This window comes from Palaemon carinicauda, chromosome 29 (genome assembly GCF_036898095.1).
Source record: "Palaemon carinicauda isolate YSFRI2023 chromosome 29, ASM3689809v2, whole genome shotgun sequence".
In the NCBI taxonomy this organism is placed as follows: Eukaryota; Metazoa; Arthropoda; class Malacostraca; order Decapoda; family Palaemonidae; genus Palaemon; species Palaemon carinicauda.
In genome coordinates this window covers 88,370,580-88,395,579 of record NC_090753.1, presented here as the reverse complement: position 1 = coordinate 88,395,579, position 25,000 = coordinate 88,370,580, and the positions used below count along the sequence as shown (strand labels likewise).

General features: G+C 40.3%; 1 protein-coding gene and 1 long non-coding RNA gene across 5 annotated transcripts in view; one reads left to right on the top strand and one right to left on the bottom strand.

Moving 5' to 3' along the window:
• Positions 1 to 20,073, top strand: part of Gyf (GIGYF family protein Gyf) — an 87,088-nt gene extending 67,015 nt beyond the window's left edge. For 2 of the 4 annotated variants that reach the window (XM_068352924.1, XM_068352922.1), the window contains exons 19-23: positions 363 to 530; positions 819 to 957; positions 5,996 to 6,259; positions 6,754 to 6,980; positions 13,967 to 20,073. In XM_068352924.1, the coding sequence (XP_068209025.1) occupies positions 363 to 530; positions 819 to 957; positions 5,996 to 6,259; positions 6,754 to 6,980; positions 13,967 to 14,086 (918 nt within the window). In that variant the 3' untranslated portion in view covers positions 14,087 to 20,073. Of the gene's footprint in view, positions 1 to 362; positions 531 to 815; positions 958 to 5,995; positions 6,260 to 6,753; positions 6,981 to 13,966 lie in introns of all 4 variants that reach the window. The other 2 variants (XM_068352923.1, XM_068352921.1) reach the window with 1 other exon arrangement.
• Positions 1 to 25,000, bottom strand: part of LOC137622342 (uncharacterized) — a 165,926-nt gene that overhangs the window by 5,280 nt on the left and 135,646 nt on the right. The gene's annotated exons all lie outside the window — the stretch shown is intronic.

Sequence of the window (25,000 nt, the reverse complement as noted above, 5' to 3'; positions counted from 1 at the left end):
TTATGTAAAGGATATTATTTTTTTCGATTATTGGTGAGTTCTGTGTACCCACACACACACACAGCTATAATATATAAATATAAAAGTGCTATTTCTGTCTGTTTTTGTGTTAAGTTGTTTAATGATGTGTGATTTTTGTTTTTTTTTTGTTGCAGTAAATATAGTTTTAAGGTTATGTTTTGTTTGTTTTTCCCTTCGAGCAACAGTCCAGTTTGAAGTAGAGTCAGGGGAAAGTTTGTATTGTGGGATATTGAGAAAGTAGGAGTGATCAAGGGTGTGGGGGGGGTTGTGTTTGTTGACATCCCGCTACAGTATTGTTGGGTAAATCCGTATTCCTTTATTCTTAAAACCTTTCATTCTAGCGGCAGGAAAAGGAAGCCGCGGAACGTGCTGCTGCCGTGAGTCACATGAGCATTGGAGCAGCAGGTGTTTGGGGTTCAGCAATCTCTAATCTCTCGTGGGCCAGCCGTGCTTCCAGTGGCAGAGCGCCTCCCTCATCCACGTCAACCAGTCAGTCTTCTAGTCAACAAGTAAGTGTTTGAAGTATATAGATAAATTTTAAAATTGTCTAGATGGAAACCTTCTCTGTGATTTAGCATTGAAAGATAGCCATTTCATCCTAATGTTCTATATATTTTCCTCAGTAATCAAATAGTAATACTGATGACTTACAATTTCTGGTGTCTGATGAAAAAAGAGAACATGTGATAATTGTGCTTTTAAAGTAGCTGTGTAGAGTAAGGCAAATATATTTGTAAGCAAGCAGAAAGTGCATCTGTGCTTCTGGGTATTAACAGATAATTATTTCTGTTCAGCAGTGGGGTGGATCAAGCAATACCAGTTCAGGGGGAATATGGAATAACAATGGCCAGCCAGCAACAACTCCACCAGCTCATTCTGTTTGGAACAATGATCATACTACCATATGGAATCAGGCTGAAAACTCTACGTCAGCAGGTACTTTTTTCTCTTTATTGATATCGGTGACCTTTGTTGTAATGCAAATTACATAATGCCAGTTATCAGTTCTAGAATGACCCTAGACTCGACTGTCTCTCTAACGAAAACTGAACAATTATAAGACTAACCTACTGTCATTCTGCGAGTTAGATATAGCTAGATAAAAATTTTATTCTGTGCACATCCTAAGACTCATTGTTGCATACAGTAATATCTGATTAATAGTGCTGCAATGGAACAAAGTAAAATTTTAAACATTCAGTACCAAAGTTAAATCTTGAATCGAAACACAAAAGTCGGTTCACAATTACCTCTTAACGCAGTTACTAGCTGTGAACAGAATTCCGAAACAATTTTCAGAATTTTTCAAAGCATTATTTTATTCAGTGAATAAATTTTATTTTCTATTTTCAACTCTAAAGAGATAAGTGATTTTCTTTAATGTATCTCTGGCTGGTCAACCTACTGGCGTAGTTAGAGTAACTTGACATTATTTCATTTCTCTTGAGAATTGGGTTTTTAATGCCTCAAGTAATATTTCACTTTAACCATATTTATTAGTATATTATTTCCCCTAGGTGTATTTTCTAATTGTAATAAATAACGTTTATCACTATCACTTATAACCCTGTCAATATGACATAACATTGCCTGTTGCTTGTTTAAGCTGACGGCCTTTTACATGTTTCTTTTCATTATATTATGAAAAATATAAAGAGAAAAATGTGGAAGTAAAGCGCAAGGTACGTGAGGCAAAGAGGGCAGCTGACCTGAGGTGGGGTCAGGGATTGGGTCTTTCATATGAAGAGAATAAGAAGAAGTTTTGGAAAGAAGTGAAGAGAGTAAGGAAGGCTGGCTCAAGACTTGAAGAGACAGTGAAAGATGGAAATGGAAGGTTGTTAAAAGGAGAGGAGGCAAGGAAAAGATGGGCGTAATATTTTGAAAGTTTACTGAATGTTGAGGATAATAGGGAGGTAGATATAATTGCTGTTGCAGGTGTTGAGGTGCCAGTGATGGGAGATGAGAATGAGAGAGAGATTACAATAGATGAAGTGAGGAGAGCACTAGATGAAACGAGAGTAGGAAAAGCATCTGGTATGGATGGTGTGAGAGCTGAGATGTTGAAGGAAGGGGGTGTGACTGTACTTGAATGGTTGGTGAGATTGTTTAATATGTGTTTTGTGTTGTCAATGGTACCAGTAGATTGGGTTTGTGCATGTATTGTACCACTATATAGGGGTAAGGGAGATGTGCATGAGTGTTGTAATTCAAGAGGTATGAGTTTGTTGAGTGTAGTTGGAAAAGTGTATGGGAGAGTATTGATTAATAGGATTAAGGATAAAACAGAGAATGCAATCTTAGAAGTACAGGGTGGTTTTAGAAGTGGTAGGAGTTGTATGAATCAGATTTTTACAGTTAGGCAGATATGCGAGAAATATTTAGCAAAAGGTAAGGAGGTGTATGTTGCGTTCATGAATATGGAGAAAGCGTATGATAGAGTTGATATGGAAGCAATGTGGAATATAATGAGGTTATATGGAGTTGGTGGAAGGTTGTTGCAAGCAGTGAAAAGTTTCTACAAAGGTAGTAAAGCATGTGTTAGGATAGGAAATGAAGTGAGTGATTGGTTTCCGGTGAGAGTGGGGCTGAGACAGGGATGTGTGATGTCGCCGTGGTTGTTTAACTTGTATGTTGGAGTGGTGAGAGAGGTGAATGCTCGAGTGCTTGGACGAGGATTAAAACTGGTAGACGAGAATGACCATGAATGGGAGGTAAATCAGTTGTTGTTTGCGGATGATACTGTACTGGTTGCAGACACAGAAGAGAAGCTTGGACGATTAGTGATAGAATTTGGAAGTGTGTGTGAGAGAAGGAAGTTGAGAGTTAATGTGGGTAAGAGTAAGGTTATGAGATGTACGAGAAGGGAAGGTGGTGCAAGGTTGAATGTCATGTTGAATGGAGAGTTGCTTGAGGAGGTGGATCAGTTTAAGTACTTGGGGTCTGTTGTTGCAGCAAATGGTGGAGTGGAAGCAGATGTACGTCAGAGAGTGAATGAAGGTTGCAAAGTGTTGGGGGCAGTTAAGGGAGTAGGAAAAAATAGAGGGTTGGGCATGAATGTAAAGAGAGTTCTATATGAGAAAGTGATTGTACCAACTGTGATGTATGGATCGGAGTTGTGGGGAATGAAAGTGATGGAGAGACAGAAATTGAATGTGTTTGAGATGAAGTGTCTAAGGAGTATGGCTGGTGTATCTCGAGTAGATAGGGTTAGAAACGAAGTGGTGAGGGTGAGAACGGGTGTAAGAAATGAGTTAGCAGCTAGAGTGGATATGAATGTGTTGAGGTGGTTTGGCCATGTTGAGAGAATGGAAAATGGCTGTCTGCTAAAGAAGGTGATGAATGCAAGAGTTGGAAGAAGTACAAGAGGAAGGCCAAGGTTTGGGTGGATGGATGGAGTGAAGGAAGCTCTGGGTGATAGGAGGATAGATGTGAGAGAGGCAAGAGAGCGTGCTAGAAATAGGAATGAATGGCGAGCGATTGTGACGCAGGTCTGGTAGGCCCTGCTGCTTCCTCCGATGCCTTAGATGACCGCGGAGATAGCAGCAGTAAGGGATTCAGCATTATGAAGCTTCATCTGTGGTGGAAAATGTGGGAGGGTGGGCTGTGGCACCCTAGCAGTACCAGCTGAACTCAGTTGAGTCCCTTGTTAGGCTGGGAGAAATGTAGAGAGTAGAGGTCCCCTTTTTTTTGTTTTGTTTCATTTGTTGATGTCGGCTACCCCCCAAAATTGGGGGAAGTGCCTTGGTATATGTATGTATGTATGTGGAAAATGTGGGAGGGTGGGCTGTGTCACCCTAGCAGTACCAGCTGAACTCAGTTGAGTCCCTTGTTAGGCTGGGAGGAATGTAGAGAGTAGAGGTCCCCTTTTTTTTTGTTTTGTTTCATTTGTTGATGTCGGCTACCCCCAAAAATTGGGGGAAGTGCCTTGGTATATGTATGTATGTATGTATGATGTGCTTCACTGGACTCTGTCCAGAGCGGAGCTTCCCATAAAAGATGAATGGTCTTTATAACCTAGCGATGATTCGTCGTTACACCATCTTATAGGCTGTCAACCCATAAAGCCCATGGTCCGCTTTAGTTGCGCACCAATCTAACATTATCATCGTGCTTTTGTGCACTATATCTGTCTCCTGTTTCTAAGTTAATGAGAAAAACACTCTTGCTTTAGAACATTTAGGTTTTATGTCAAAATTTGACAGGGATTGATCAGTCACAGAAGTTTGAGTGGTGTTACAGACTGTTCTTCTCCGTTCGCCTCCGAGTCTTCAGCTTTCAGGTCAGTGATGAAATCATATTCAGTGGGAGGGGTTGAGGATTCCCAGTCCTTGAATGACATTGCATCAGCAGTCCTTTTCAGTTTAAAGCTGGCCCCAATGATCAACTTATGGGATCAACACCTGTCTTTCCAGCACTGGTTCTACCCACCAGGCACCCAGTAGATCTGCATGTGATCGTGGATGACCGGTATATATCAAAGAAACTTCTTTCGTGAGAAACTTGACAGAAGCAGTTAAGGCAGTTGATTGAATTACAAAGTCTTAGTACTTCTTAGCATTAAGTTGTATGTACCAGCCTAAAATTACTAAATAGAAGAACTGTTATATTAATAAGAGAAGTTTGAACCTGGTAAAAGCCCTACTTAATAAATATTGTACTTCAGACCACAAATAAAAGAAAAGAGCATAGCATGGATCAATATCATGTGGCATGTTAAAATAATATCTGAAATTTTGCATACCACATCACACACAAAACACTATTCTTGTAATATATTTTACAATATCTTTGTTCTTTATTTTGTAATATGTGTAATTTATGGTGGTAGTGTACTTAGACAATTTTACCAAACTTTTGATTTCCCTACTAGACTCCATCTTATGTCCGTGTAACCCTTCTCTCTTATACTTTATATTTTTTATTATTACAAGCTAAGCTATAACCTTGTTGGGAAAGCAAGATGCCATAATCCCAGTGAGGAAAGGAAACCAGAAAATTAACAAACTACAAGAGAATTATTAAACAATTAAAATAAAATATTTTAAGAAAATTAACAACATTAAATTAGATCTTTCATATATAAACTAAAAACTTCAAAAGACAAGAGGAAGAAAAATAAGATTAAACAGTATGCCTGAGTGTACCTTCATGCAAGAGAACAGTGGAAGGCCATGGTAAAAGGGCTATGACACTAGCGAAGACTAGAGAACAATGGTTTCATTTTGCAGAGTCCTAGAAGAGCAGCTTTAAAAAGGGGGACTTTTCTTCTCTTCGCTCCTCCCAGCCTGACGAGGGATTCAGTCTAGTTTGGTTGGAACTGCTAGGGTGTCATAACCAACCTTTTCCCTGTTATCCACCACAAATGAAGCTTCATTTGCTAAATCCCTGACTGCTGCTACCTCAGCAGTTACCAAGGCAACTGGAGGAAGCAGCAGTCCTATCGTAACTGCATCACTGTTGCTCACCATTCATTCCTATTTCTAGCAAGCTCTTATATTTATAGTGATGTTAATCTTATCGTATCAAGTCATGGGGATCCTACACTATAGGAACTTGGACATCACAGGACAAGAGTGCAGCCCATCATTTTCCGAGTCGAAGTTGCATTCTTAGGCCTCGGAAGAACCTCTTATCTTGTGAGAGGAAAATTTCCTGAGGGCTCTGCTTGCTTGAGAAATCAGCCATTCATGAAAGAAGAGGCTGCTGAGTCCATTGGCATTTGAAGACCACTGATGTGGCCATGTTTATGATTGATAGCTGTGTGGCTACTTATAACAATTTTTCCTATTAGTATAATTTTTAAGCATAAAGGTTTTATCAATTTTTTATGAGATTGTTCTTAAAGTTTTTGCTCCTAAATAAATGTACAATAGAAGGGTGATACTGGAGTAAAAATAATTATGATCCCTGTATGATTAATCTAATTTTTGGGTTTATAGTGTTAATAATTTCATGGAAAATGTGGCTATTCCAGGAGGTTTTTGGGATAACCCTGAACCTGCAAAAAGCAACAAGTCGGCACCGGCATCGGGACGGACCCCAACCAAACCTAGCAATGCCGGTAACAAGGGCGGAGGTTCTGGAAACCAGAACAACAACAAAGGTAACAAGAAGAAGGGAAAAGATGAGAGTGATGCCGTCAAGAAGCTCTTTGCAGATAACATGTCTCCTGCCGATGATTTTACTCGCTGGTGTAAAGGAGCCCTCAATACTTTAAAAGTTCATGCTTCAATAGACAGTAAGTATAGCTAAGGCTCCTTTTTATCTTATAATAATTAATGTCCAACTGCACAGCACTTTAAATACTTGAGCAAAATTTCTTGCTTTTGAGAATAAAGAATTGAGAATGATTTTGTGAATCAAATGGCAGCCGTATATAACACATGTGGTAATTTGCAAAGTGATGGGTGGCCCAATCTGACCCATACAGTTAGAATATCAAGATGGAGGTGGATGGGGCATATTTTAAGAAAGGAAGAAGAGTTAGTCCAGGATATACCTGAAAGGAAGCTGTTGGGCATAGTGGGCATGGTAGACCAAGGGAAACGTTGCTGTTGACCTGCAAAGGAAGATAGGAGCTGAGAATTGGGTTGAGCTCGAAGAAATGACGCAGGAATTCATTGAGGCCCTATGCCTCCTGTGGGTGCCAGAGGAGTATGATAAAATAATGTTTCCTTTGTATTATTTTAGGAAGTTGCAGTAACGGTACTAATTTTCTCGTTCACCTTGCAGTTCCAACCTTTGTGACGTTCCTAGCGGAAGTGGAATCCCCATACGAGGTGCATGATTACATCCGGTCTTATTTAGGTGATAGCAAGGAAGTTAAAGAATTTGCAAAGCAGTACTTGGAGAGACGCAGTAAGGCGCGCAATGCCCAGAAAGAGCGTACTGTAGAAGATGATATATTGGCCCCAGCACCTGCCATCAATCCTACATGTACAGAATTCCAGGAAGTTAAGGTATTGTTGTGTTTCGAGTATTAAAAATGAATTTAATTGCTTTATAGCTTGGGAGCTAATTTTTGAAGGGGTCAAGTATAATACAATCTTCTCTAATCTTTTGTTTACACAATTATGGAAAACTTACCAGCTATTATCTTATCGTCCTGAAGAGGATTCACTGGTTGAGTAATCGGTTTTGAAGGTATTTCATCGATGCCTTGTCTAGAATTTATTTGGATTTCCATGTTTATTTTTTTTTTTTTTATTTATTTTAACCAATAGATTATTGAGTTAAAATTGAGATTTTCCTTTGAGAGGTTTCGAGCAACATTAAAGGCATCTTACATTATGCACATCAGTTTTGCAATTTTTTTTTCATGGGCATCTTGGTGTGTAAGCATTAGTTTTTAAATATTAAACTTAGCCGGTGAATATATAATAGCTGACGTCTCGGACGGCTCGACAGAAAAACACAAAAACTCGCGAGCGATCGCCATGAAGGTTGCGGGTGTGCCCACCAGCGCCAACTATCGGCCAGATACCGCATATACATGTAAACAGCTCCAGTTCTTCTCTGTCGGTCTTGTCGACAAGTTGATTCCATTACTCGCTGTTGACCTGGAGTTTTTCGTCATTCTTGGTGAAGTACCTCTTTTTGGTTTTGAGCTTTCGCAGTGCAGGTGTTTTTATCTTCAATTAAAACTCTTGAACTCTTTTTTGGATAGATTTTATTGTTGATGACTTTGGATTGTTTTTGGGTTTTCTTTGACTTTTCAAAATGGCTGACCCTTCTCCAATTCCTAAATTTCGTAAATGTAATGCTAGGGATTGTAACAAACGTCTTCCAAAGGCCTCTCTCGACCCACATACCGTGTGTTCTAATTGCCGGGGTGAAGCCTGTCAATTGGGAGATCGGTGTGATGAGTGCGTGGTACTTTCGAAATTCGACTGGCTGGAGTTTGATAAGTATTCTCGTGAGCTGGAGAGAGATAGGGTGAGGAGAAGTTCCTCTAGATCGTTAGAATTTTCCTCCTCCTATGCCCCTGAACCTAATCCTTCCCCAGTAGTAGTTGTGCCTGAACCTTCTACTAGCACTCATGAACCATCAATGCGGGATATGTTGCGTGCCATTCAAGCGTTGGGCGAGAGAGTTGAATCTTTGGCTACGGACCGTAATCAACTCATGGCGGATGTAAAAGTGTTAAAGTGTCAGAGTGCCACATTAGAAAATCGTGGGGATAAAGTGATTAGTGCGCAAAGTGTTATCAGTGTTGCGACCGAGGGTTCGTCTGTTCGTGCTTGTCGTTTGCCTAGTCCGAGACCTCTTGCAAGCTCCCATGCACCAGGGAGAAGTAATGTCGTAGGACTTATGGGGACGAGAGGCTTTAACCAACGAACAGACGTTCCCCCTCTGGTTTCGGGCGTGTCTCGTCAAGACCGCCCCTACCATAAGACGAGCGAGGCGGTTTTCTCCTCGTCATCCGAAGGCTTCTCGCGTAAGAAACCGTGGAGCAAGGTTTCGAGACCCTTAAAGCGGAAGTCAGTCCCTTCAGGACAGGTCCAGCGTCCTGGTTGTAGCCATTGGGACAGCTCTGACCCTGTGCAGTCATCGGAAGACTGCTCGCCGCCTAAACAGAAGCGTAACACGGGCTCCGAGAGTCTTAGTTTAGGCAATGTTTTGCAGTCACAGACGTTATCGTCTCGACCCGTACCCACTCCCGTTGATCCTAAATGGGTTGTCCTGCAGGATATGCAGAATAAGCTTGCCTCTCTTATGGAGGAGTATACTGCTGAGCAGGTTCACGATGATCCTCGCCGTTACGCTGATCGAGATCCTGGCCGTCAGCCGCCCAAACGAGCCTTTGCTCGTCCTGTTGACGTTGACGTTACAAAGTCACGTCAGTCACGTGACTTAGAGCCTCACTCGATGCAGTCCCGTGTTGACTTTCAGCCGCTTGTGGACGTTCAGCCGCTGCCGCATGCTCTAGTTGACGTTCAGGACGTTCGCCACCCAGCTAAGTTGACTTGTTTTGACGTTGAGCGTCAAGCACCGCAGTCAAGAGTTGTTTTAACTGCTCAATCTAGGCAGTCAAGGCAGACTCGACTTGACGTCGAGCGTCCTCCCGCTCCTGTTGTTGTTGCTAGTCAGTCCGTTGAGCAGTTACATGACGTAGCGTCCTGGACTGCTACTGATGCTCCTTTGCGTGTGGACTCTGCTTGTCAAGCATTGCCACCAAGGCAGGTCTCTCCCTTGCTTGAGACTCATCAGTTGTCGGACGAGGTTCCTTCAGATGAGGACGTTGCTGATCCTCCTCCTAATGATAATCCTTTGGACGTTTTATCTGAAGTAGAAGAACCTAAGGCTGTACAACCTTCGATGGATTTTAAGAAAATCATGATGATTTTCAAGGATCTTTTCCCAGATCATTTTGTTACTGTTGCTCCTCGTTCACCTCCGTCTGAGTTTGCGCTAGGCTTAGCTGCTACCAAGCCTGCCTTTACTAAGCTAGTGCTTTCTCGCTCTTCTAAGAGGGCTTTACGTCTTCTAGGCGACTGGTTGGTTACCAGGAGGAGTTTGGGGAAGACGGCCTTTGCCTTCCCACCTTTTAAGCTAGCTTCTAGATCGAGCGTCTGGTATGACACAGGAGAAGTTCTCGGCTTGGGAGTCCCTGCCTCTGCCCAGGGTGACTTCTAAAGCCTCGTAGACTCTCCCCGTCGCCTGGCCATGAGACGCTCGAAAATTTGTTGGTCCTCCTCGGACCTTGACCATCTCCTTAAAGGCGTATACAGGGCCTTTGAAGTTTTTAACTTTCTAGATTGGTCTCTAGGAGCATTAAGTAGGAAGATCTTGTCTGCTGACCAAGATGTATCCTTACTTATTATGTCTTGTATGGACAAAGCCATCCGCGATGGCTCCAATGAGCTCGCCTCCACCTTTACGTCGGGAGTCTTGAAGAAGAGAGAAACCCTTTGCTCTTTCCTTTCAGCAGGAGTTACTCCCTGTCAAAGATCGGAACTGCTCTTTGCTCCCTTATCGGCTGCCTTGTTTCCACAACAGCTGATTAAGGACATTGCTGCTTCGCTTTTGCAGAAGGACACACATGACCTGATGGCGGCTTCTGCTCGCAAGGGAGCTCCTTCTTCATCCTTTGTTGTGAGACCCAGAATCGAGACTCCTGCGTCTAGGTTTATCCCGCCCTTTCGTGGCAGAGCTCCCAGCAGGGGAGGCTCTCGTGCCGAGGGAAAGAGAGGTAAGAGGAAAGGAGCCAAGTCCTCCCGTGGCAGAGTCTGACTGCCCACGTCCTCAGACAGCGGTAGGGGCCAGACTGAACAACTTCTGGCAGGCCTGGGAGAAGAGGGGTGCAGACCAAGAGTCTGTTCTGTTGCTCAAGGAGGGGTACAAAATACCTTTTGTACGCAGACCTCCTCTAGTAACAGTTCCCATAGACCTCTCTCCCAGGTATCGAGAGGAGTCAAAGAGACAAGCTCTACATCACGAAGTGTCTCTGTTGCTAGGGAAGGGAGCGGTGGTGAAAGTCTCGGACCTTCAATCACCGGGGTTTTACAACCGTCTCTTCCTAGTCCCAAAGCATACAGAAGGTTGGAGGCCAGTGCTAGACGTCAGTGCGCTCAACGTTTTTGTTACGAAAACAAAATTTACGATGGAGACCACGAAGTCCGTCTTAGCAGCGGTCAGAGAGGGAGACTGGATGGTCTCTCTCGACCTGCGAGATGCGTACTTCCACATTCCTATACACCCGGATTCCCAACCGTTTCTGAGGTTTGTTTACAGGAATGTGGTGTACCAGTTTCGAGCACTGTGCTTCGGCCTCAGTCCTGCTCCTCTCGTGTTTACGAGGCTCATGAGGAATGTGGCAAAATTCCTTCATTTATCGGGAATCCGAGCCTCCCTGTACTTGGATGACTGGCTTCTCAGAGCATCGTCCAGTCATCGCTGTCTGCAGGATCTACACTGGATGTTGGGTCTGGCAAAGGAGTTGGGACTTTTGGTCAACTTAGAAAAGTCCCAACTGATTCCATCCCAGACGATTCTATATTTGGGGATGGAGATTCGCAGTCTAGTTTTTCGGGCTTTTCCGTCTGCCACCCGAATAGAACAAGCCCTGCTCAAAGTCCGACTCATGCTGAAAAGAGAACGTTGTTCAGTAAGAAGTTGGATGAGTCTCGTAGGGACTCTGTCATCCCTGGAGTAGTTTGTCTCGCTAGGGAGACTTCACCTTCTCCCTCTCCAGTTCCATCTAGACTCTCACTGGAACAAGAGCAAGACTTTAGAGGCTGTATCAATCCCGGTCTCCGAACCAGTAAAAGCATGCCTGAACTGGTGGGACAGCAACATCAGTCTGAGAGAGGGTCTGTCCCTAGCAGTCAAGAACCCAAACCACGTGTTGTTCTCAGACGCGTCGGATTTGGGTGGGGGTGCGACTCTGGACGGTCGGGAATGCTCGGGTCTTTGGACCTCAGTTCAGAAGAGCATGCACATCAACGGCAAGGAGCTATTAGCAGTCCACTTGGCCTTGATGAATTTCGAGAGCATTCTTCGAAACAAAGTGGTAGAGGTCAATTCAGACAACACCACAGCTTTGGCGTACATCTCCAAGCAAGAAGGCACTCACTCCCACACGCTGTACGTGATCGCAAGGGACCTCCTCATATGGTCAAAAAATCGAGGCATCTCCCTGTTGACAAGATTCATCCAGGGGGACTTGAACGTCTTGGCAGACTGTCTCAGTCGGAGAGGTCAGGTGATCCCCACGGAATGGACCCTCCACAAGGACGTGTGCAAGAGTCTTTGGGCGACTTGGGGTCAACCCACCATAGACCTCTTTGCCACCTCGTTGACCAAAAAGCTCCCAATCTATTGCTCGCCAGTCCCAGATCCAGGGGCGATCCACATAGACGCGTTTCTACTGGACTGGTCTCACCTGGACTTGTATGCATTCCCACCATTCAAGATAGTCAACAAGGTACTGCAGAAGTTCGCCTCTCACGAAGGGACAAGGTTGACGTTGGTTGCTCCCCTCTGGCCCGCGAGAGAGTGGTTCACAGAGGTACTTCAATGGCTGGTAGACATTCCAAGGAGTCTTCCTCTAAGGGTAGATCTCTTATGACAGCCCCACGTAAAGGATCTTCATCAAAGCCTCCCCGCGCTTCGTCTGACTGCCTTCAGACTATCGAAAGACTCTCAAGAGCTCGAGGCTTTTCGAAGGAGGCAGCCAGAGCGATTGCGAGAGCTAGGAGAGCTTCTACCATCAAAGTATACCAGTCGAAGTGGGAAGTCTTTCGAGACTGGTGCAAGTCAGCATCTGTGTCCTCTTCCAGTACCTCTGTAGCCCAAATCGCAGATTTTCTCTTACATCTGAAAAATGTTTGCTCCCTCTCAGCACCCACTATTAAGGGCTACAGGAGCATGTTGGCTTCGGTCTTTCGACATAGAGGCTTAGATCTTTCCAATAATAAAGATCTCCAAGATCTCCTTAAGTCTTTCGAGACCTCTAAGGAACGTCGTATGGCAACTCCTGGATGGAACTTAGACGTGGTCCTAAGGTTCCTGATGTCAGACAGGTTTGAGCCATTACATTCAGCCTCCCTGAAGGATCTCACCCTCAAGACACTTTTCTTAGTGTGCTTGGCTTCGGCTAAAAGGGTCAGTGAGATTCATGCCTTCAGTAAGAACATCGGCTTTTCCACAGATAAAGCCACATGTTCACTAAAGCTTGGTTTCCTGGCCAAAAATGAACTGCCTTCTCGTCCTTAGCCTAAGTCATTTGATATACCTTGCCTGTCAGAGATCGTAGGCAACGAACTTGAAAGAGCTCTTAAGTTCTACTTAGCTCGTACTAAGTCTTTACGAGGTGGATCTGAGGCCTTATGGTGCTCAGTTAAGAAGCCATCATTACCTATGTCAAAGAATGCTTTGTCATATTTTATCAGATTTTTAATCCGAGAGGCTCATTCTCACTTGAGTGAAAAAGACCGTTGCTTGCTTAAGGTTAAGACACACGAAGTAAGAGCTATAGCAACTTCCGTGGCCTTTAAGCAAAATAGATCTCTGCGAAGTATTATGGACGCGACCTTTTGGAGAAGCAAGTCGGTATTCGCGTCATTTTACTTAAAAGATGTCCAGACTCTTTATGAGGACTGCTACACACTGGGTCCATTCGTTGCAGCGAGTGCAGTAGTGGGTGAGGGTTCTACCAGTACATTCCCTTAATTCCAATATCCTTTTAATCTGTCTCTTGAAATGTTTTTAAATCTTGTTTTTGGGTTGTACGGAAGGCTAAGAAGCCTTTCGCATCCTGGTTGATTTGGCGGGTGGTCAAATGTCATTTCTTGAGAGCGCCCAGATTAAGGGTTTGATGAGGTCCTGTTGTATGGGTTGCCGCCCTTAATACTTCAGCTCCTGGGAGTCTTTCAGCATCCTAAGAGGATGGCTGGGCTTCGTGAGGAAAGCAGACTAACAAGGCAGAGTAATCGTCAAAGTCAGCTTCCTTACCAGGTACCTATATTTATTTGGGTTTTGTTATGATATAACTGTCAAAAACTCTAAGCATATACGCCGTAAACTGTATTAATACTGGTCTCTACCCACCACCATGGGTGTGAATCAGCTATTATATATTCACCGGCTAAGTTTAATATTTAAAAATTATATTTTGATTATAAAATAAATTTTTGAATATACTTACCCGGTGAATATATAAATTAAAGGCCCCCCCTTCCTCCCCGATAGAGACCCAGCGGGATGAGAAGAACTGGAGCTGTTTACATGTATATGCGGTATCTGGCCGATAGTTGGCGCTGGTGGGCACACCCGCAACCTTCATGGCGATCACTCGCGAGTTTTTGTGTTTTTCTGTCGAGCCATCCGAGACGTCAGCTATTATATATTCACCGGGTAAGTATATTCAAAAATTTATTTTATAATCAAAATATATTTACAACTCTTTGTCTTGTGTGTATTATTAATTTAGTTTCATTTCCAGCAAACTCGCAACAAGAAAGCAAACAAGAAAAAGATGCAGAAAGTGGACAACAGCATCCTGGGTTTTAGCGTCTCGTCCAATGAGCGCATTAACATAGGAGACCGTGATTATGCCGAGTGAAATTCCCTCACTGTAACCTCAAAACAATAAAGCATAAGAAAAAAAAGTCCATATCTATAATCGGAAATATAATTCCTGCGCCACACCATTAAGTGAATCGTGGCGAATCACTGACTTGAAACTAAAGACTGTGTGCTTAACCTTCTGAGGCAGTTGTGACTCCTTGTGATGTGCCGGGCCCAGTCTTACTTAGCTGGAGAAATGTTGATAACATGGTTGTATGAGAAACTCAGTTTGCCAAAAATGTAATGCTAAGATGTTTTTTATTATCAACATTTCCTACCGTGCTTTCCTAGAAGGGACGGCAAGATTCGACAGTATTTTCTCCGCATATACCGCAGCCAAGGAAACAATTGAACCGGTGAAAAGTGTTCAACCCAAAGTATTCGTTTGTTGAAAATCAGCCGCTAGAAAATTATACAGTATTTCATTAAAGTTTATATACATATATATATAAATATATTTTTATCATATATTTGACTCAGGTGAATCGTTGTATTGGAATATTTTGAGTGAATTCCAGTTTAAATTGGATTTATCTTTGTTTACATCATAAAAAAAACCAAAATACGCATAAGGAGTTAACGATATATGATTTTCAAGGATAGCATGCAACTAGGGGACAAACATAAGTGCCTGGTTAAACCCATTTCAAGTTTATGCAATGGAAGAATGTTGTGTAAATATTTTTGAATCTAACCAGTTTTTGGTGAATGAGAGAATGGTGTGGTCACTAATTAGATTAGCATAAATTACTGATGATGGTACAGTAGTATAGAGTAGTTGTCAGTTTTAGGATTTTTAGACTTCCTCTTCAATGGTCTACAGAAGTTAGAGCAGGCATAAGTAGCAGTAGTCTAAAGATGTTTCACCCTCTGTTGGCACAGAAAAAGATGTCGGACTGCTAGAAGATGAGTGACCCTTTAGGAAATGTGGGCAGCAAACAAGGAGGCTATACTTTCAGTATTATATTTTTCTGGTTATCTTTGATAATCTCAAAGAGAGCAATTAACCCTACACAGATATTTACTAAACCTTACACAAATGTTTATATGAATAAAAGCTAGTTGTTATTTATTGGCATTTGAACCTTGCATTGTAATTTACCTAGAGACAAGAATATCGTCATGATCAGGCAACTTGTCATTTGTGTTTTGATTTCAAAATTAAATTTTTCCAAACAAGATATGTCACATAGAATGGGAAAGTGTTGTTGTTATATGGTATAATAACAACAATTTTCAAAACTAAGTGACATATTTTGTTGGGTAAAAAGTGACAGGAAAAGGAAACTACTTTTAAACAAATTATTTAGTTTTAGAGTATTTTTTCCTATAGAATTCATGTAATATACAAAAGTGATCTCTCTCATTTTAGTATATGAAGACATATTTCGTAATGTATGCATCTGTTTTCCAAAATTGTCTTAATTTCTCACCAAGGGTATTAACATTTGCCAGGTAATCTGGGATTAAACTTTATTTATCAAAGAATTGACCTAGTTTTAATTTTTTTTATCTAAGAATTACATTTGGTGCCGACACATTTTATAAAAAATAAAAACATTCTTGCTACCGGTAATCAAGGAAATTTAACACACCTTGTTTAAAGGAAAATAAGAGTTTTAAAAATTACCCCTAAATTTACAGTTTGAAATCTCTTAGTATCTGGCCTTTGCCCAGTTTTGTTCACAGATAAGGTTAAGGTAGTGTACTAGGTCAGTGTTTGACTAAATACCATATTGTTGGTTAAAAGTGTTTCACAAATAGTCCAAGTGAAAATGGTAGCTTATCTCAAATTACAGATAACTTCTTGAGGGTTAGTTCCTAAGCTTCTTGTAATTCCTCAAATTCGTATTGCGAGCACGATGGCTATCAAAGGAGTTGCAATAAGATATTTACTTGTGACAATTTCTCTTTTTCTCATTCTCTCTCGCTTATCATAACTTAAGGAATGTATGAGGTACAATGTTAAGGGTTGCTTTGAAATGACTTGTCCCCTAGTTGGATGCTTCCATTTGTCACTTAATTTCAGTAAGGATTAGACTTGGAAAAAAGGCTTCAAGTTTCGGCCATTGGAGGAAGGTGGTGGCGCAAGATGAACTCGATCCTGTAAAGTATGGTGTACTTCGATCGAATTGATGTGTTGATGAATTTCAGTGATATATTATTATCTTCATGAAATTTTATTTATTTTTCATTTGAGATTAGATTATCTGTGATAAAAAGACCCTTTTGCAAACCACAATCAATCAGGGAAATGATTGTTAAAAAAGGTTCCGTTTGCTACTTTCTCAGAATAGTTTTAATGGCTTTGGAAGTTTTTTTTTTAGCATTGAGCTGTATTTCAGATTATTTAGCTCCAACTTTCCATCTACTCTACGGTGTATCTTGGGGCATTAGGATTACGCAATGCCCTGAATTGATTCACCGGCTTGGAAGTATTTCTGCTGACATTGCATTTTCATCCATGACAGGTTTTTGTCGTCATCTGGCAGGTGTATGTTTAGGTAAAAAAAAATATTTTTGTAAAACATTTATAACATGCAACGGAAGGTTTTCATTGACTTAGCATTGTATATTTTCTTGTAACATGAGAATAATGGTTACAGGTTTTATACAAGGATTGCTGCATTCTTCATCTTTTTTCATTTCTAGTCACAAGTTCTTCGTACTCTGTTGTCCGGCGGTGTTGGTCTGATTATGAGAGGAATATCTGTTGGGTAGGTTTTTGAGGTGAAATATTTACAGTAAAATTTACGTAGTTGTACTTTTTTATGATTTTTTTTAAGACTTACTTATGCATTCAAGGTAAACTACATTATAAAAAAATGGTCTTATTCTGTAACAATTTTAGTATAAACTATTTTTTTTCACTTTTGCAATTTTCAGTTTTTTATTTTCATTGTCAGCATATACACTTGGGAAAAAAATTTATATTCTAAGTCAGTGAACCCAGATGCTTTATTTTTCTATTGAAATTTTTTTCTACTTGACCAAAGAACTAGGGAGGTTTTTGTTTTTTCTCTTGAAATTATTTATAAATTTAGAGTTTTGAGATCAATTTATTGGATTTTTTTTAATGGTTAGTTTGTCATCAAATTCCAATTCTAGTGCTTTTCCAAAATAGAAAAACTTCTGAATACAGTATTTAAATGCCTCCAATTTTTTCTAAGGTCAAGTTATCGAGTTGTGAACTTAATAATTTTCATTTGGAAATAATTGTTTTCTATCTTCGATGGAGTATTTAAACAGTAATTGGTTCAGCAAGTCTGCCTTTTTTTTTTTCAGTAGCTAAGAGATAAATTTAGGATGGTGAGTTTACAGAAGAATTATGTAGCGGAAATATATCCTTTTCTTTGGTATTTTTTAGGTTCAAAGATTATGACCGCACCCATTTTAAAGAAAGATTATGAATTATGTATAGTTTGTGCACAGCTTGGAATTTGCAGGTGTAAGGAAAGTTTTGTAGAAAATTATCAGCCTTCAACCATTGAGAGTAGCATGGTGATGAGATTGGAATTCCGTTAATTTTGAATATGGAAACCTTGTGGGATAAGTTATAAGTCCATTCACTTGGGAAAAAAAATTAAGGAATTGTATAGTACAGCAAATAAATTTCAGATAAATTATTTTATTACTATCATGAGAACAAATGTGACTGCCTAGATTGGGATTAAAAATAGATATTGTTTATTAGGACTCGTAACTTTTATTAACTCGTGGGAAGTGAGAGTTCTGTTGTGAATTTTTAAAAGATTCGTTACAAAATATTTTAGCAATAGAAAGTAACCTTAGACTTATTACTTTTTTGAAGTGCCAAATTAGTATGAGTTAAGGTGTAAATAGATTTATTTTTAAAGTTTTCTATGTAACCAAGTCTGACTGGTGCCAAAATTTAACAATTGAATAAGATTAATAAACCTTTATTACCTTGTGTTAATTTGAAAATGAATTTGGAGATGTGAATGGGTTTCTTCTTTGGGCGATAGTAAAATAGGGACTGATGCTTCTCGTGAAATTATTACACTGGCATGGTGAATACTTAGGGGCCACCCAACTTTCAATTTTTGCATATTCAGTTATAAGATGTAAACTATGTAGTCATTTTTTTTTGTCCAGTTCTACTAAATGCTCATATATATCATATCCATTGTTTGAGTGTTAAAAGCTTTTCTCAACTCTTCACTTTATATCTTAATTCAACCTTATTTTCTTGGGTATTAATGTTCACATTTTTCTTTCACTGCAAATTTATCAATTTCAAATATTTTTCTGATGTACTTTGGGATTACTTAACTTAATATGCTTATGGTGTCCACTTGCCGGTATTTGTTGAATACATCTTTTCATTATGCTAAGTTGACCCCCGTTGAGTTTTAACATTCGGAGATTTTGAATAACCAGATGTACTTGAAATGATCCAAGTAAAGAAACTAAATGTATATAACTGCTGGGTGTGTTTGATCCTTGAAGATTATTTGTAAAGCTGAAAAATGCCTTAAATGAAACTAGTAATATGTCATTAGTTGAGGGTTTTTGTGTAGTTTAAATCTTCCAATTATGAAGTTTAAGAAAAGTTAATGAATGAATGTTATTGGATCTTAATTTCAGTATTGCTATATTTTTTATATTATTACTGTACCATCTTTATTCTCATCCACCTACGTGGTATAACTGTATCAGTGGACAATGCCAATGCTGTACTAATCTTGGTTTTTTATCATCATTATTGGATATGTAAACTCTTCCTAGGCTACAACTATTTCTAAGCTATTTACCATCACTTAAAGTCCCAGGTATAAAGGAACAATGCAGTTCAGAATTAATTACTGTAATTTCATTATAGCATTAAACTGTTAATTTTTTTAACTGTTTACTGTATAATGATTAGATTCTCCAACATATTGAGTAGATATGATAAGGTTATAATTTGGGTTTTAGAAGTTTTTTTGGGGGGAATATTAAATTATCAGAAAATTTATTGCTCGATATTAAAGACTGATTAAGTCCCCTTTTTAAATCGATTTAGATTTCCACCCAGTGCTGTAATGGCATTAAAAGTTGTCAGTTGGAAAATGTGGAACTTGGAATTAAGTGGCATGAGAAATGTAATGTTTATATCTTCATTTGATTACTATTATTTTAAAATGTTAAAAAGTCTTGTCTTCATATTAACCAAAAAGGTGTATACCATAGAAAATTTGAAAATTTTATCAATGCTACCATAGAAATTTTGTTTAAATTATAACCAGTGATAAATAGATTAAGTCGCATACCTTCTTTATCATGTTTTGTTTAGGAAATAACTGCTGGTCTATACTTATCTCATGGTATGGTTCCATACATATATTTTTTGTGTGAAGAGGAAGAGGCTGAATTTTATTTATACTTGGAAATCATGTATACAAATTTATGTAAATTATTTATAAACTAATTTATTTTTGAAACAAGAAGTTTTTCATTTATGGTATTAAGGATTTGGTGTATCTTCGTGGGGGAGGAAAGGAAGCACAGTATTTCATACATTGTTGCCTTAAAAATGTTGTCAGTGATGAATGCTGTACTGTATATGAACTATTATGATGCTTATTACTTCCAGTGAGTACTGTATTGCTCTCTTTAGATATTTTATTTTTCCTTCTATAAATATTCACTGTATAACTGCATCTGCCTAATACGGAAATCCTGACTGATGTGTTAGAGGTGAGTTTGCTACACAGGATAAGATTTCTTTTGGGGTACTCATGGCTAGAGAAATGTCGACTGGACTCTTAAGACAAGGACCAAGGAGAGAGTGTGTTAATTTATTCTATTTACTTTGAGCAGTGATCCGTGTCACATGCTGTCTTCCCTTATGTTGTGTGGTGCATGAAGACCGTTGAGAAATCAGGCCAGAAAGACTGTGCCTATGTTGTTGAAAATAACCAATTTGGTGCTCAAATCCAGAAGTTCTGGAATCCTTAATAAAAAAAAATCCAATTTAAAGTGGTTTTATTACTCTCAGCCTTTGAAATATATTAGATTTGCACAAATGCAAACCTTTATCTTTTAATAGGAGTATGCTTATACCGAGAAAGCGAAGCTTAATACAGCTGTTCAACTTTTATAAAGTGGAGGCAAGTTACTGACAGGTCATGAGCACCAACTTTTTTTACCCCAGAGAGTACAGATCTATTGGGTATCATCTGGTTGTTTCTTTTTCTTTTAGTTTAATGTATTGATTGATAGTCAGGTTTAGGGGATGCTTAAAGACATGAAGGAATTTGCAGTTATTTCCGTACGACACAATCCTGAAGAGGTTGGCATGCTTGGATAAAGATGTGTTCAATTGAAGGATGATTTTGTTGCCACTGTAAAGTGGAGAGTTGCCCCCTTCTTACTTTGTCTTCTCGTTCCCAGAAAGGTGCAAAAGGATTGCTTAGTTGTGCTGTCACTTCACAGAGTTCGTGTGGTCTTTCCCTGTGGAAGTCGTCATCGGCTTGGTCGAACCTGTAGAAGACAAGCTTAAAGATCCACTCCCCCTTTTTGTTAGTTATCACTGCTACTTATAGGAGTGGGAAAAAATTTATAGGAGTTGCATATGCATGGCTCCTACAGTTTCTCTCCCTGCAGGTAAGACTACAATGTTGGGAATCTCCCTTGAATGAGTGCCAAGGGTTGTCCCATAGTGGGAAGAAACTTTGGCACACAACAATAGGAAGGTGCCTGCAAACTCGGTATGGATGTTCGCATACCTTTTACCTATGCTTACCCTCGTACCTGGAGAAATAAGAGCCGATATTTGCCTCATAGTGGGAAGGAATAAAGGCACTCACTCATATGAACTGAGAATGTCTACTGCTGGTTGAGAACAGAACGGTTCTAGATGGTATGGAGTGGTACGTACCGGGAGCGGTTCGCTTATTTGTATCATTACGTAGCTCGAGCATTTACACGTCCTTGGTCGGGATGAAGGGTATTACCCTTACCATCTTGTTCTTCAGAGTGGAAGAATTTTATGAACTAGGTAGATAAATTACCAGCAGCACGATCGTAGGTGAGCGTACAAGTAGCGTGGATGATAAAGTTAGCGGACAACGTTCCACCTTTCACAGCTGAAAGATACTACAGAGATCATTCATACCAAGAGCATTCAGTGAGCCAGGTCTTAATGTACTAGGGCTCCACATGCACAATCAGTCTTCAAGAGCTCGCATTTTATTGATTTCATGTAGCCACATTACACACATGCACTCCTCTATTGGATCCCTCCTGCCTACATTTCAATTGCTTGTGACATTTGAGTCACAAAATGCTCATCACCTGCTCCTTCTCAATGTTTTACACCCATAGATTAAGATCTTCCAATAAACATAGACACTTCCATGTATCAAGATTTTAATTTCCTTGGAAAACACTGTACGTAACTAAGTTTTTCCCACACTCGGAGACCAGTCGACATTATGTTGTATATTAGTTTGGCTTAACTTCTAATCATCTCCATTTTCAGTTATTGTAGTGACGTCTTCATTATGTCATGCCTATGGCCGTTCGGCTGCTGAATTTCAAAATTCAAATGTGTCGGTCTCAGCTGTATTGAGAATACATCTCTTTTTAAGCACTCTTCTTCTCCTAACTCCTTTGTAAGGAATACACTGCAGTAATAAAAAATTGAAGTCCTGCATTCATCCTTACAGAGAATAATTGAAATACTTAAGTTGAAGATATTTCACAACACGAGACTTTTCCCACACATCAAAACCTTCCCACCACTCGTGTTGATTTGAAGTAGGTGACTTCATATTACAGCTCTGAACGCTCGTATAATCATCGAGACTCGTTTCATTGCATACTCACTATCGTTAGCAAGACTTAGAACAACTCTAACGTTTAAGCAGCTGTCCCTTTGTATTCGGTTTTGTCCCGATTCTGTTATTGCTACAGTTCAAAAAGACACTAAGAAGGATTTTACCCCGTGCTACACGTTGAGAAAACCTCTCTTGGACATCATTGATCCAATCGCCAATTTGAATCAGCACATCCAGAGAATCTCGAGACAAAGCTTACAGTCTTGAAGTATTGAGTTTATTGACCTCGGGAATGTGATCGTGGAAGCAATAATCTATGATTGGTGTATCAGTGCCCCTCAAATATCAAAGATGCCCTTTTGCCACTATGATGAAAACTAGCTCATGCTGGGTTAAGGTCATTCCAAGATCTCTAGTCAATGGAACACCTACTTTCCACCCGATTGTAGAAGCTCCTGTCTACCATGCTTTCCAAAGATCCTGTACCTTCTATATCGACAGACTCTACCTATAAAACCTGCAGAGTCTACTCGGACAACAGGGATCCTGATGGAGAGCCTCATGTACAAGGGCACAACATTATCGATGACAAATTCTGCTCTCATTGCCAGCCACTACAACAATATCATGGTTCAAACACTCGGCAGTTGGGGTCCCATGTGGCGCCACGAAAACGGACTTAACAAGCCTTCAGATGAAGAGTTATTTGGTCTGGGTCTTGATCCTGTCAAGAACCAGGACTTTCTTGGAGACTAGTTCTGTTCCCATGGAAAGAAAGGGCAAGAGGGTGAAAAAAAAATACTTGCTCTTCCATGAACAACATGCCCTCAAAGGTGACGATTCCAAGAATTCTATCACACCTTTCAGCTGGGGTTGAAAATGACTCCAGCGACTTACACGTCCAGTTCAATACCTCCAGTATCTTCCTTCCCTAGACTAAAGGCTAGGGAAAGTTATAGTTGATTTATTCCTAAGCAGATACAAAGTTCTGAGTCAATTATATGGGTTACTTCTACTTTCATTTTCTATAACCAGACAATCGAAAGAAAATTGGTTCGATTGCATCCTGCTTCGTTGCTAGGCAACTGCTGTGCATGACGCATACTGCTTGTTCAAAGAGCTTTCTCACAACACTTCTGGTTGTGAAGTAGGTCGGAAGTAGGCTTTACTTCCTCTCTGCGATCAGACATCTTCATCGCCCTCACCATACCCTTGTAGTGCTTAGCGCTTGTCTCTTGTGTCTGTGATATTCACTGTCACTTGTATTCTATCATTATTTGCGAGATTATGAGTCTGTGCCTTATGACTATTATGTTAAATGTGATGTGTTCCTGCCCTGGCTGAGATGGTTGCCCCTGTGATACATTTATGAGCCAGGTAGAAATAGATCTACAGCTGGTTTGTCCTTCCTGTAGGCCAAATGATGTTCTGTGGAATCACCATGTGAATACTGTAGGGAGTGGTTGTCCTCCCTGTAGGAGGGAGATCGTTCTCTCCACAAGAGACATTCTAAGAGAGATCGTTCCCCTTTATCTTCTGTCAGCAATGGCAAGAAACCTAAGATTAGTCATGGGGGGAATGTTATCCCCCTTCCAGGTACTTCGTTTCGGGAGCCCACTGAGACTTCAGTCACGGACGACAACGACCATAATTTGGTTATGTCATCAATTACAGAGTTGATACTGTACAATATGAACTTCGAACACATTCTTATAGCGGATCCCCTGCCTGAAGCCACTGTGCTCCCTGAGCCGGATCCTTCAGATGTTCCATCTGTCCCTGATTATTCTGTTTGTCTAGCTCTCCCTAAGAGTGCATTGAGTGGAGATCTACTGTATATACATGTCAGATTATACAGATAAGATGTTTCCCCCTTGGTGTGTCTCCAATTATTGTAGTGAAATAATCGCGTTCCCATCGGAACTTCAGAGTAGAGCCCATCGTTTCCCCCCGTACTTAGGCAGCCTTAATGAAGACCCTTATTACCAGTCTAACTCAAAGCCTCATATACCCAGGAGTCCTCGGCAGAGATCTTCTCAGAAGAATTCCCAGGATGCAACAGTAGACTTGGCGTCTCATTATTATGAGGGTAGACGGACCACTTCGGTTTGTCTCGCAACAAGACATGACAATGCCTACCTGCTCTAAACAAGTTTGTCCCTCCAACCCTAATAATGCTATGAAGTTGAGTACTGTATAACAAATCCTGCCTTACCAGAATTTCAGCTATTAATAATTCAGCCAGGCTGAATGTTCAGAATAACAAATCAGAACGTGCCTCGGTATCTAATGTAATTTCACTGTATGTTCCACCAACTTAATGCGTTAGGTAACTCTGCATCCTGGCCAGGCCAGCAAGTTGTCACTCCTAAGCATCATGATGTCACTAAACCCGCTGCCATTTTGATACGCGAGAATATTCCTCCATAATCTAATGATATAGAGTTAATATTACTATACCTTCACATCCCAGAGGACGTGGTAGATTGTCTCCACATTACTTCTAGGTTACCCTGGAGTTTTATAAACTTTCTGCATGGAAACAATGACAAAACCTTGACTTACATTAATAACAAGCCTGTCTTATGCTGATGACAAACCTATTATCGTCAGGACAGACTACGCACAAGCGCCCGGCCTTATGTTCATGATGCTAAAACTACGCGTTCTACGGAACACCATTCTATTTAATAATTCTTTGCAGTTATAGTGTAGGTAAGGGGTGTAAAACATTTTCCGCTTCCCAAAAGTAACTCCTCCTTCTGACAGATGAAGGAACGAGCTGCAGAAGATGTAGACGGGGTCCTCGCTGTAGTCATTCAAATTGCCATCGAACCTCTTGAAATTTGGTTTCATAATGTAATTACGGTTTTGATGAGTGATCTCGCAGTGTCGTGTTGTCCAATTTTGTCGTGTCTTCATTATCTTTAATTTATCTGATAATTTAATTTTGCAGTTTCCCATATATATTAATAAAGAACACAACCTATGAGAGCTATTATGTTCTGGTTATACTATCATATACTGCTGCTAATGCTAATAGTAACAGCAGCACTGCTAAAAGAAAAGTTTGTAAGATGGTAGTGTGGTCTAGAGAAACGAGAACTGGGTAAAAAATGGATGAA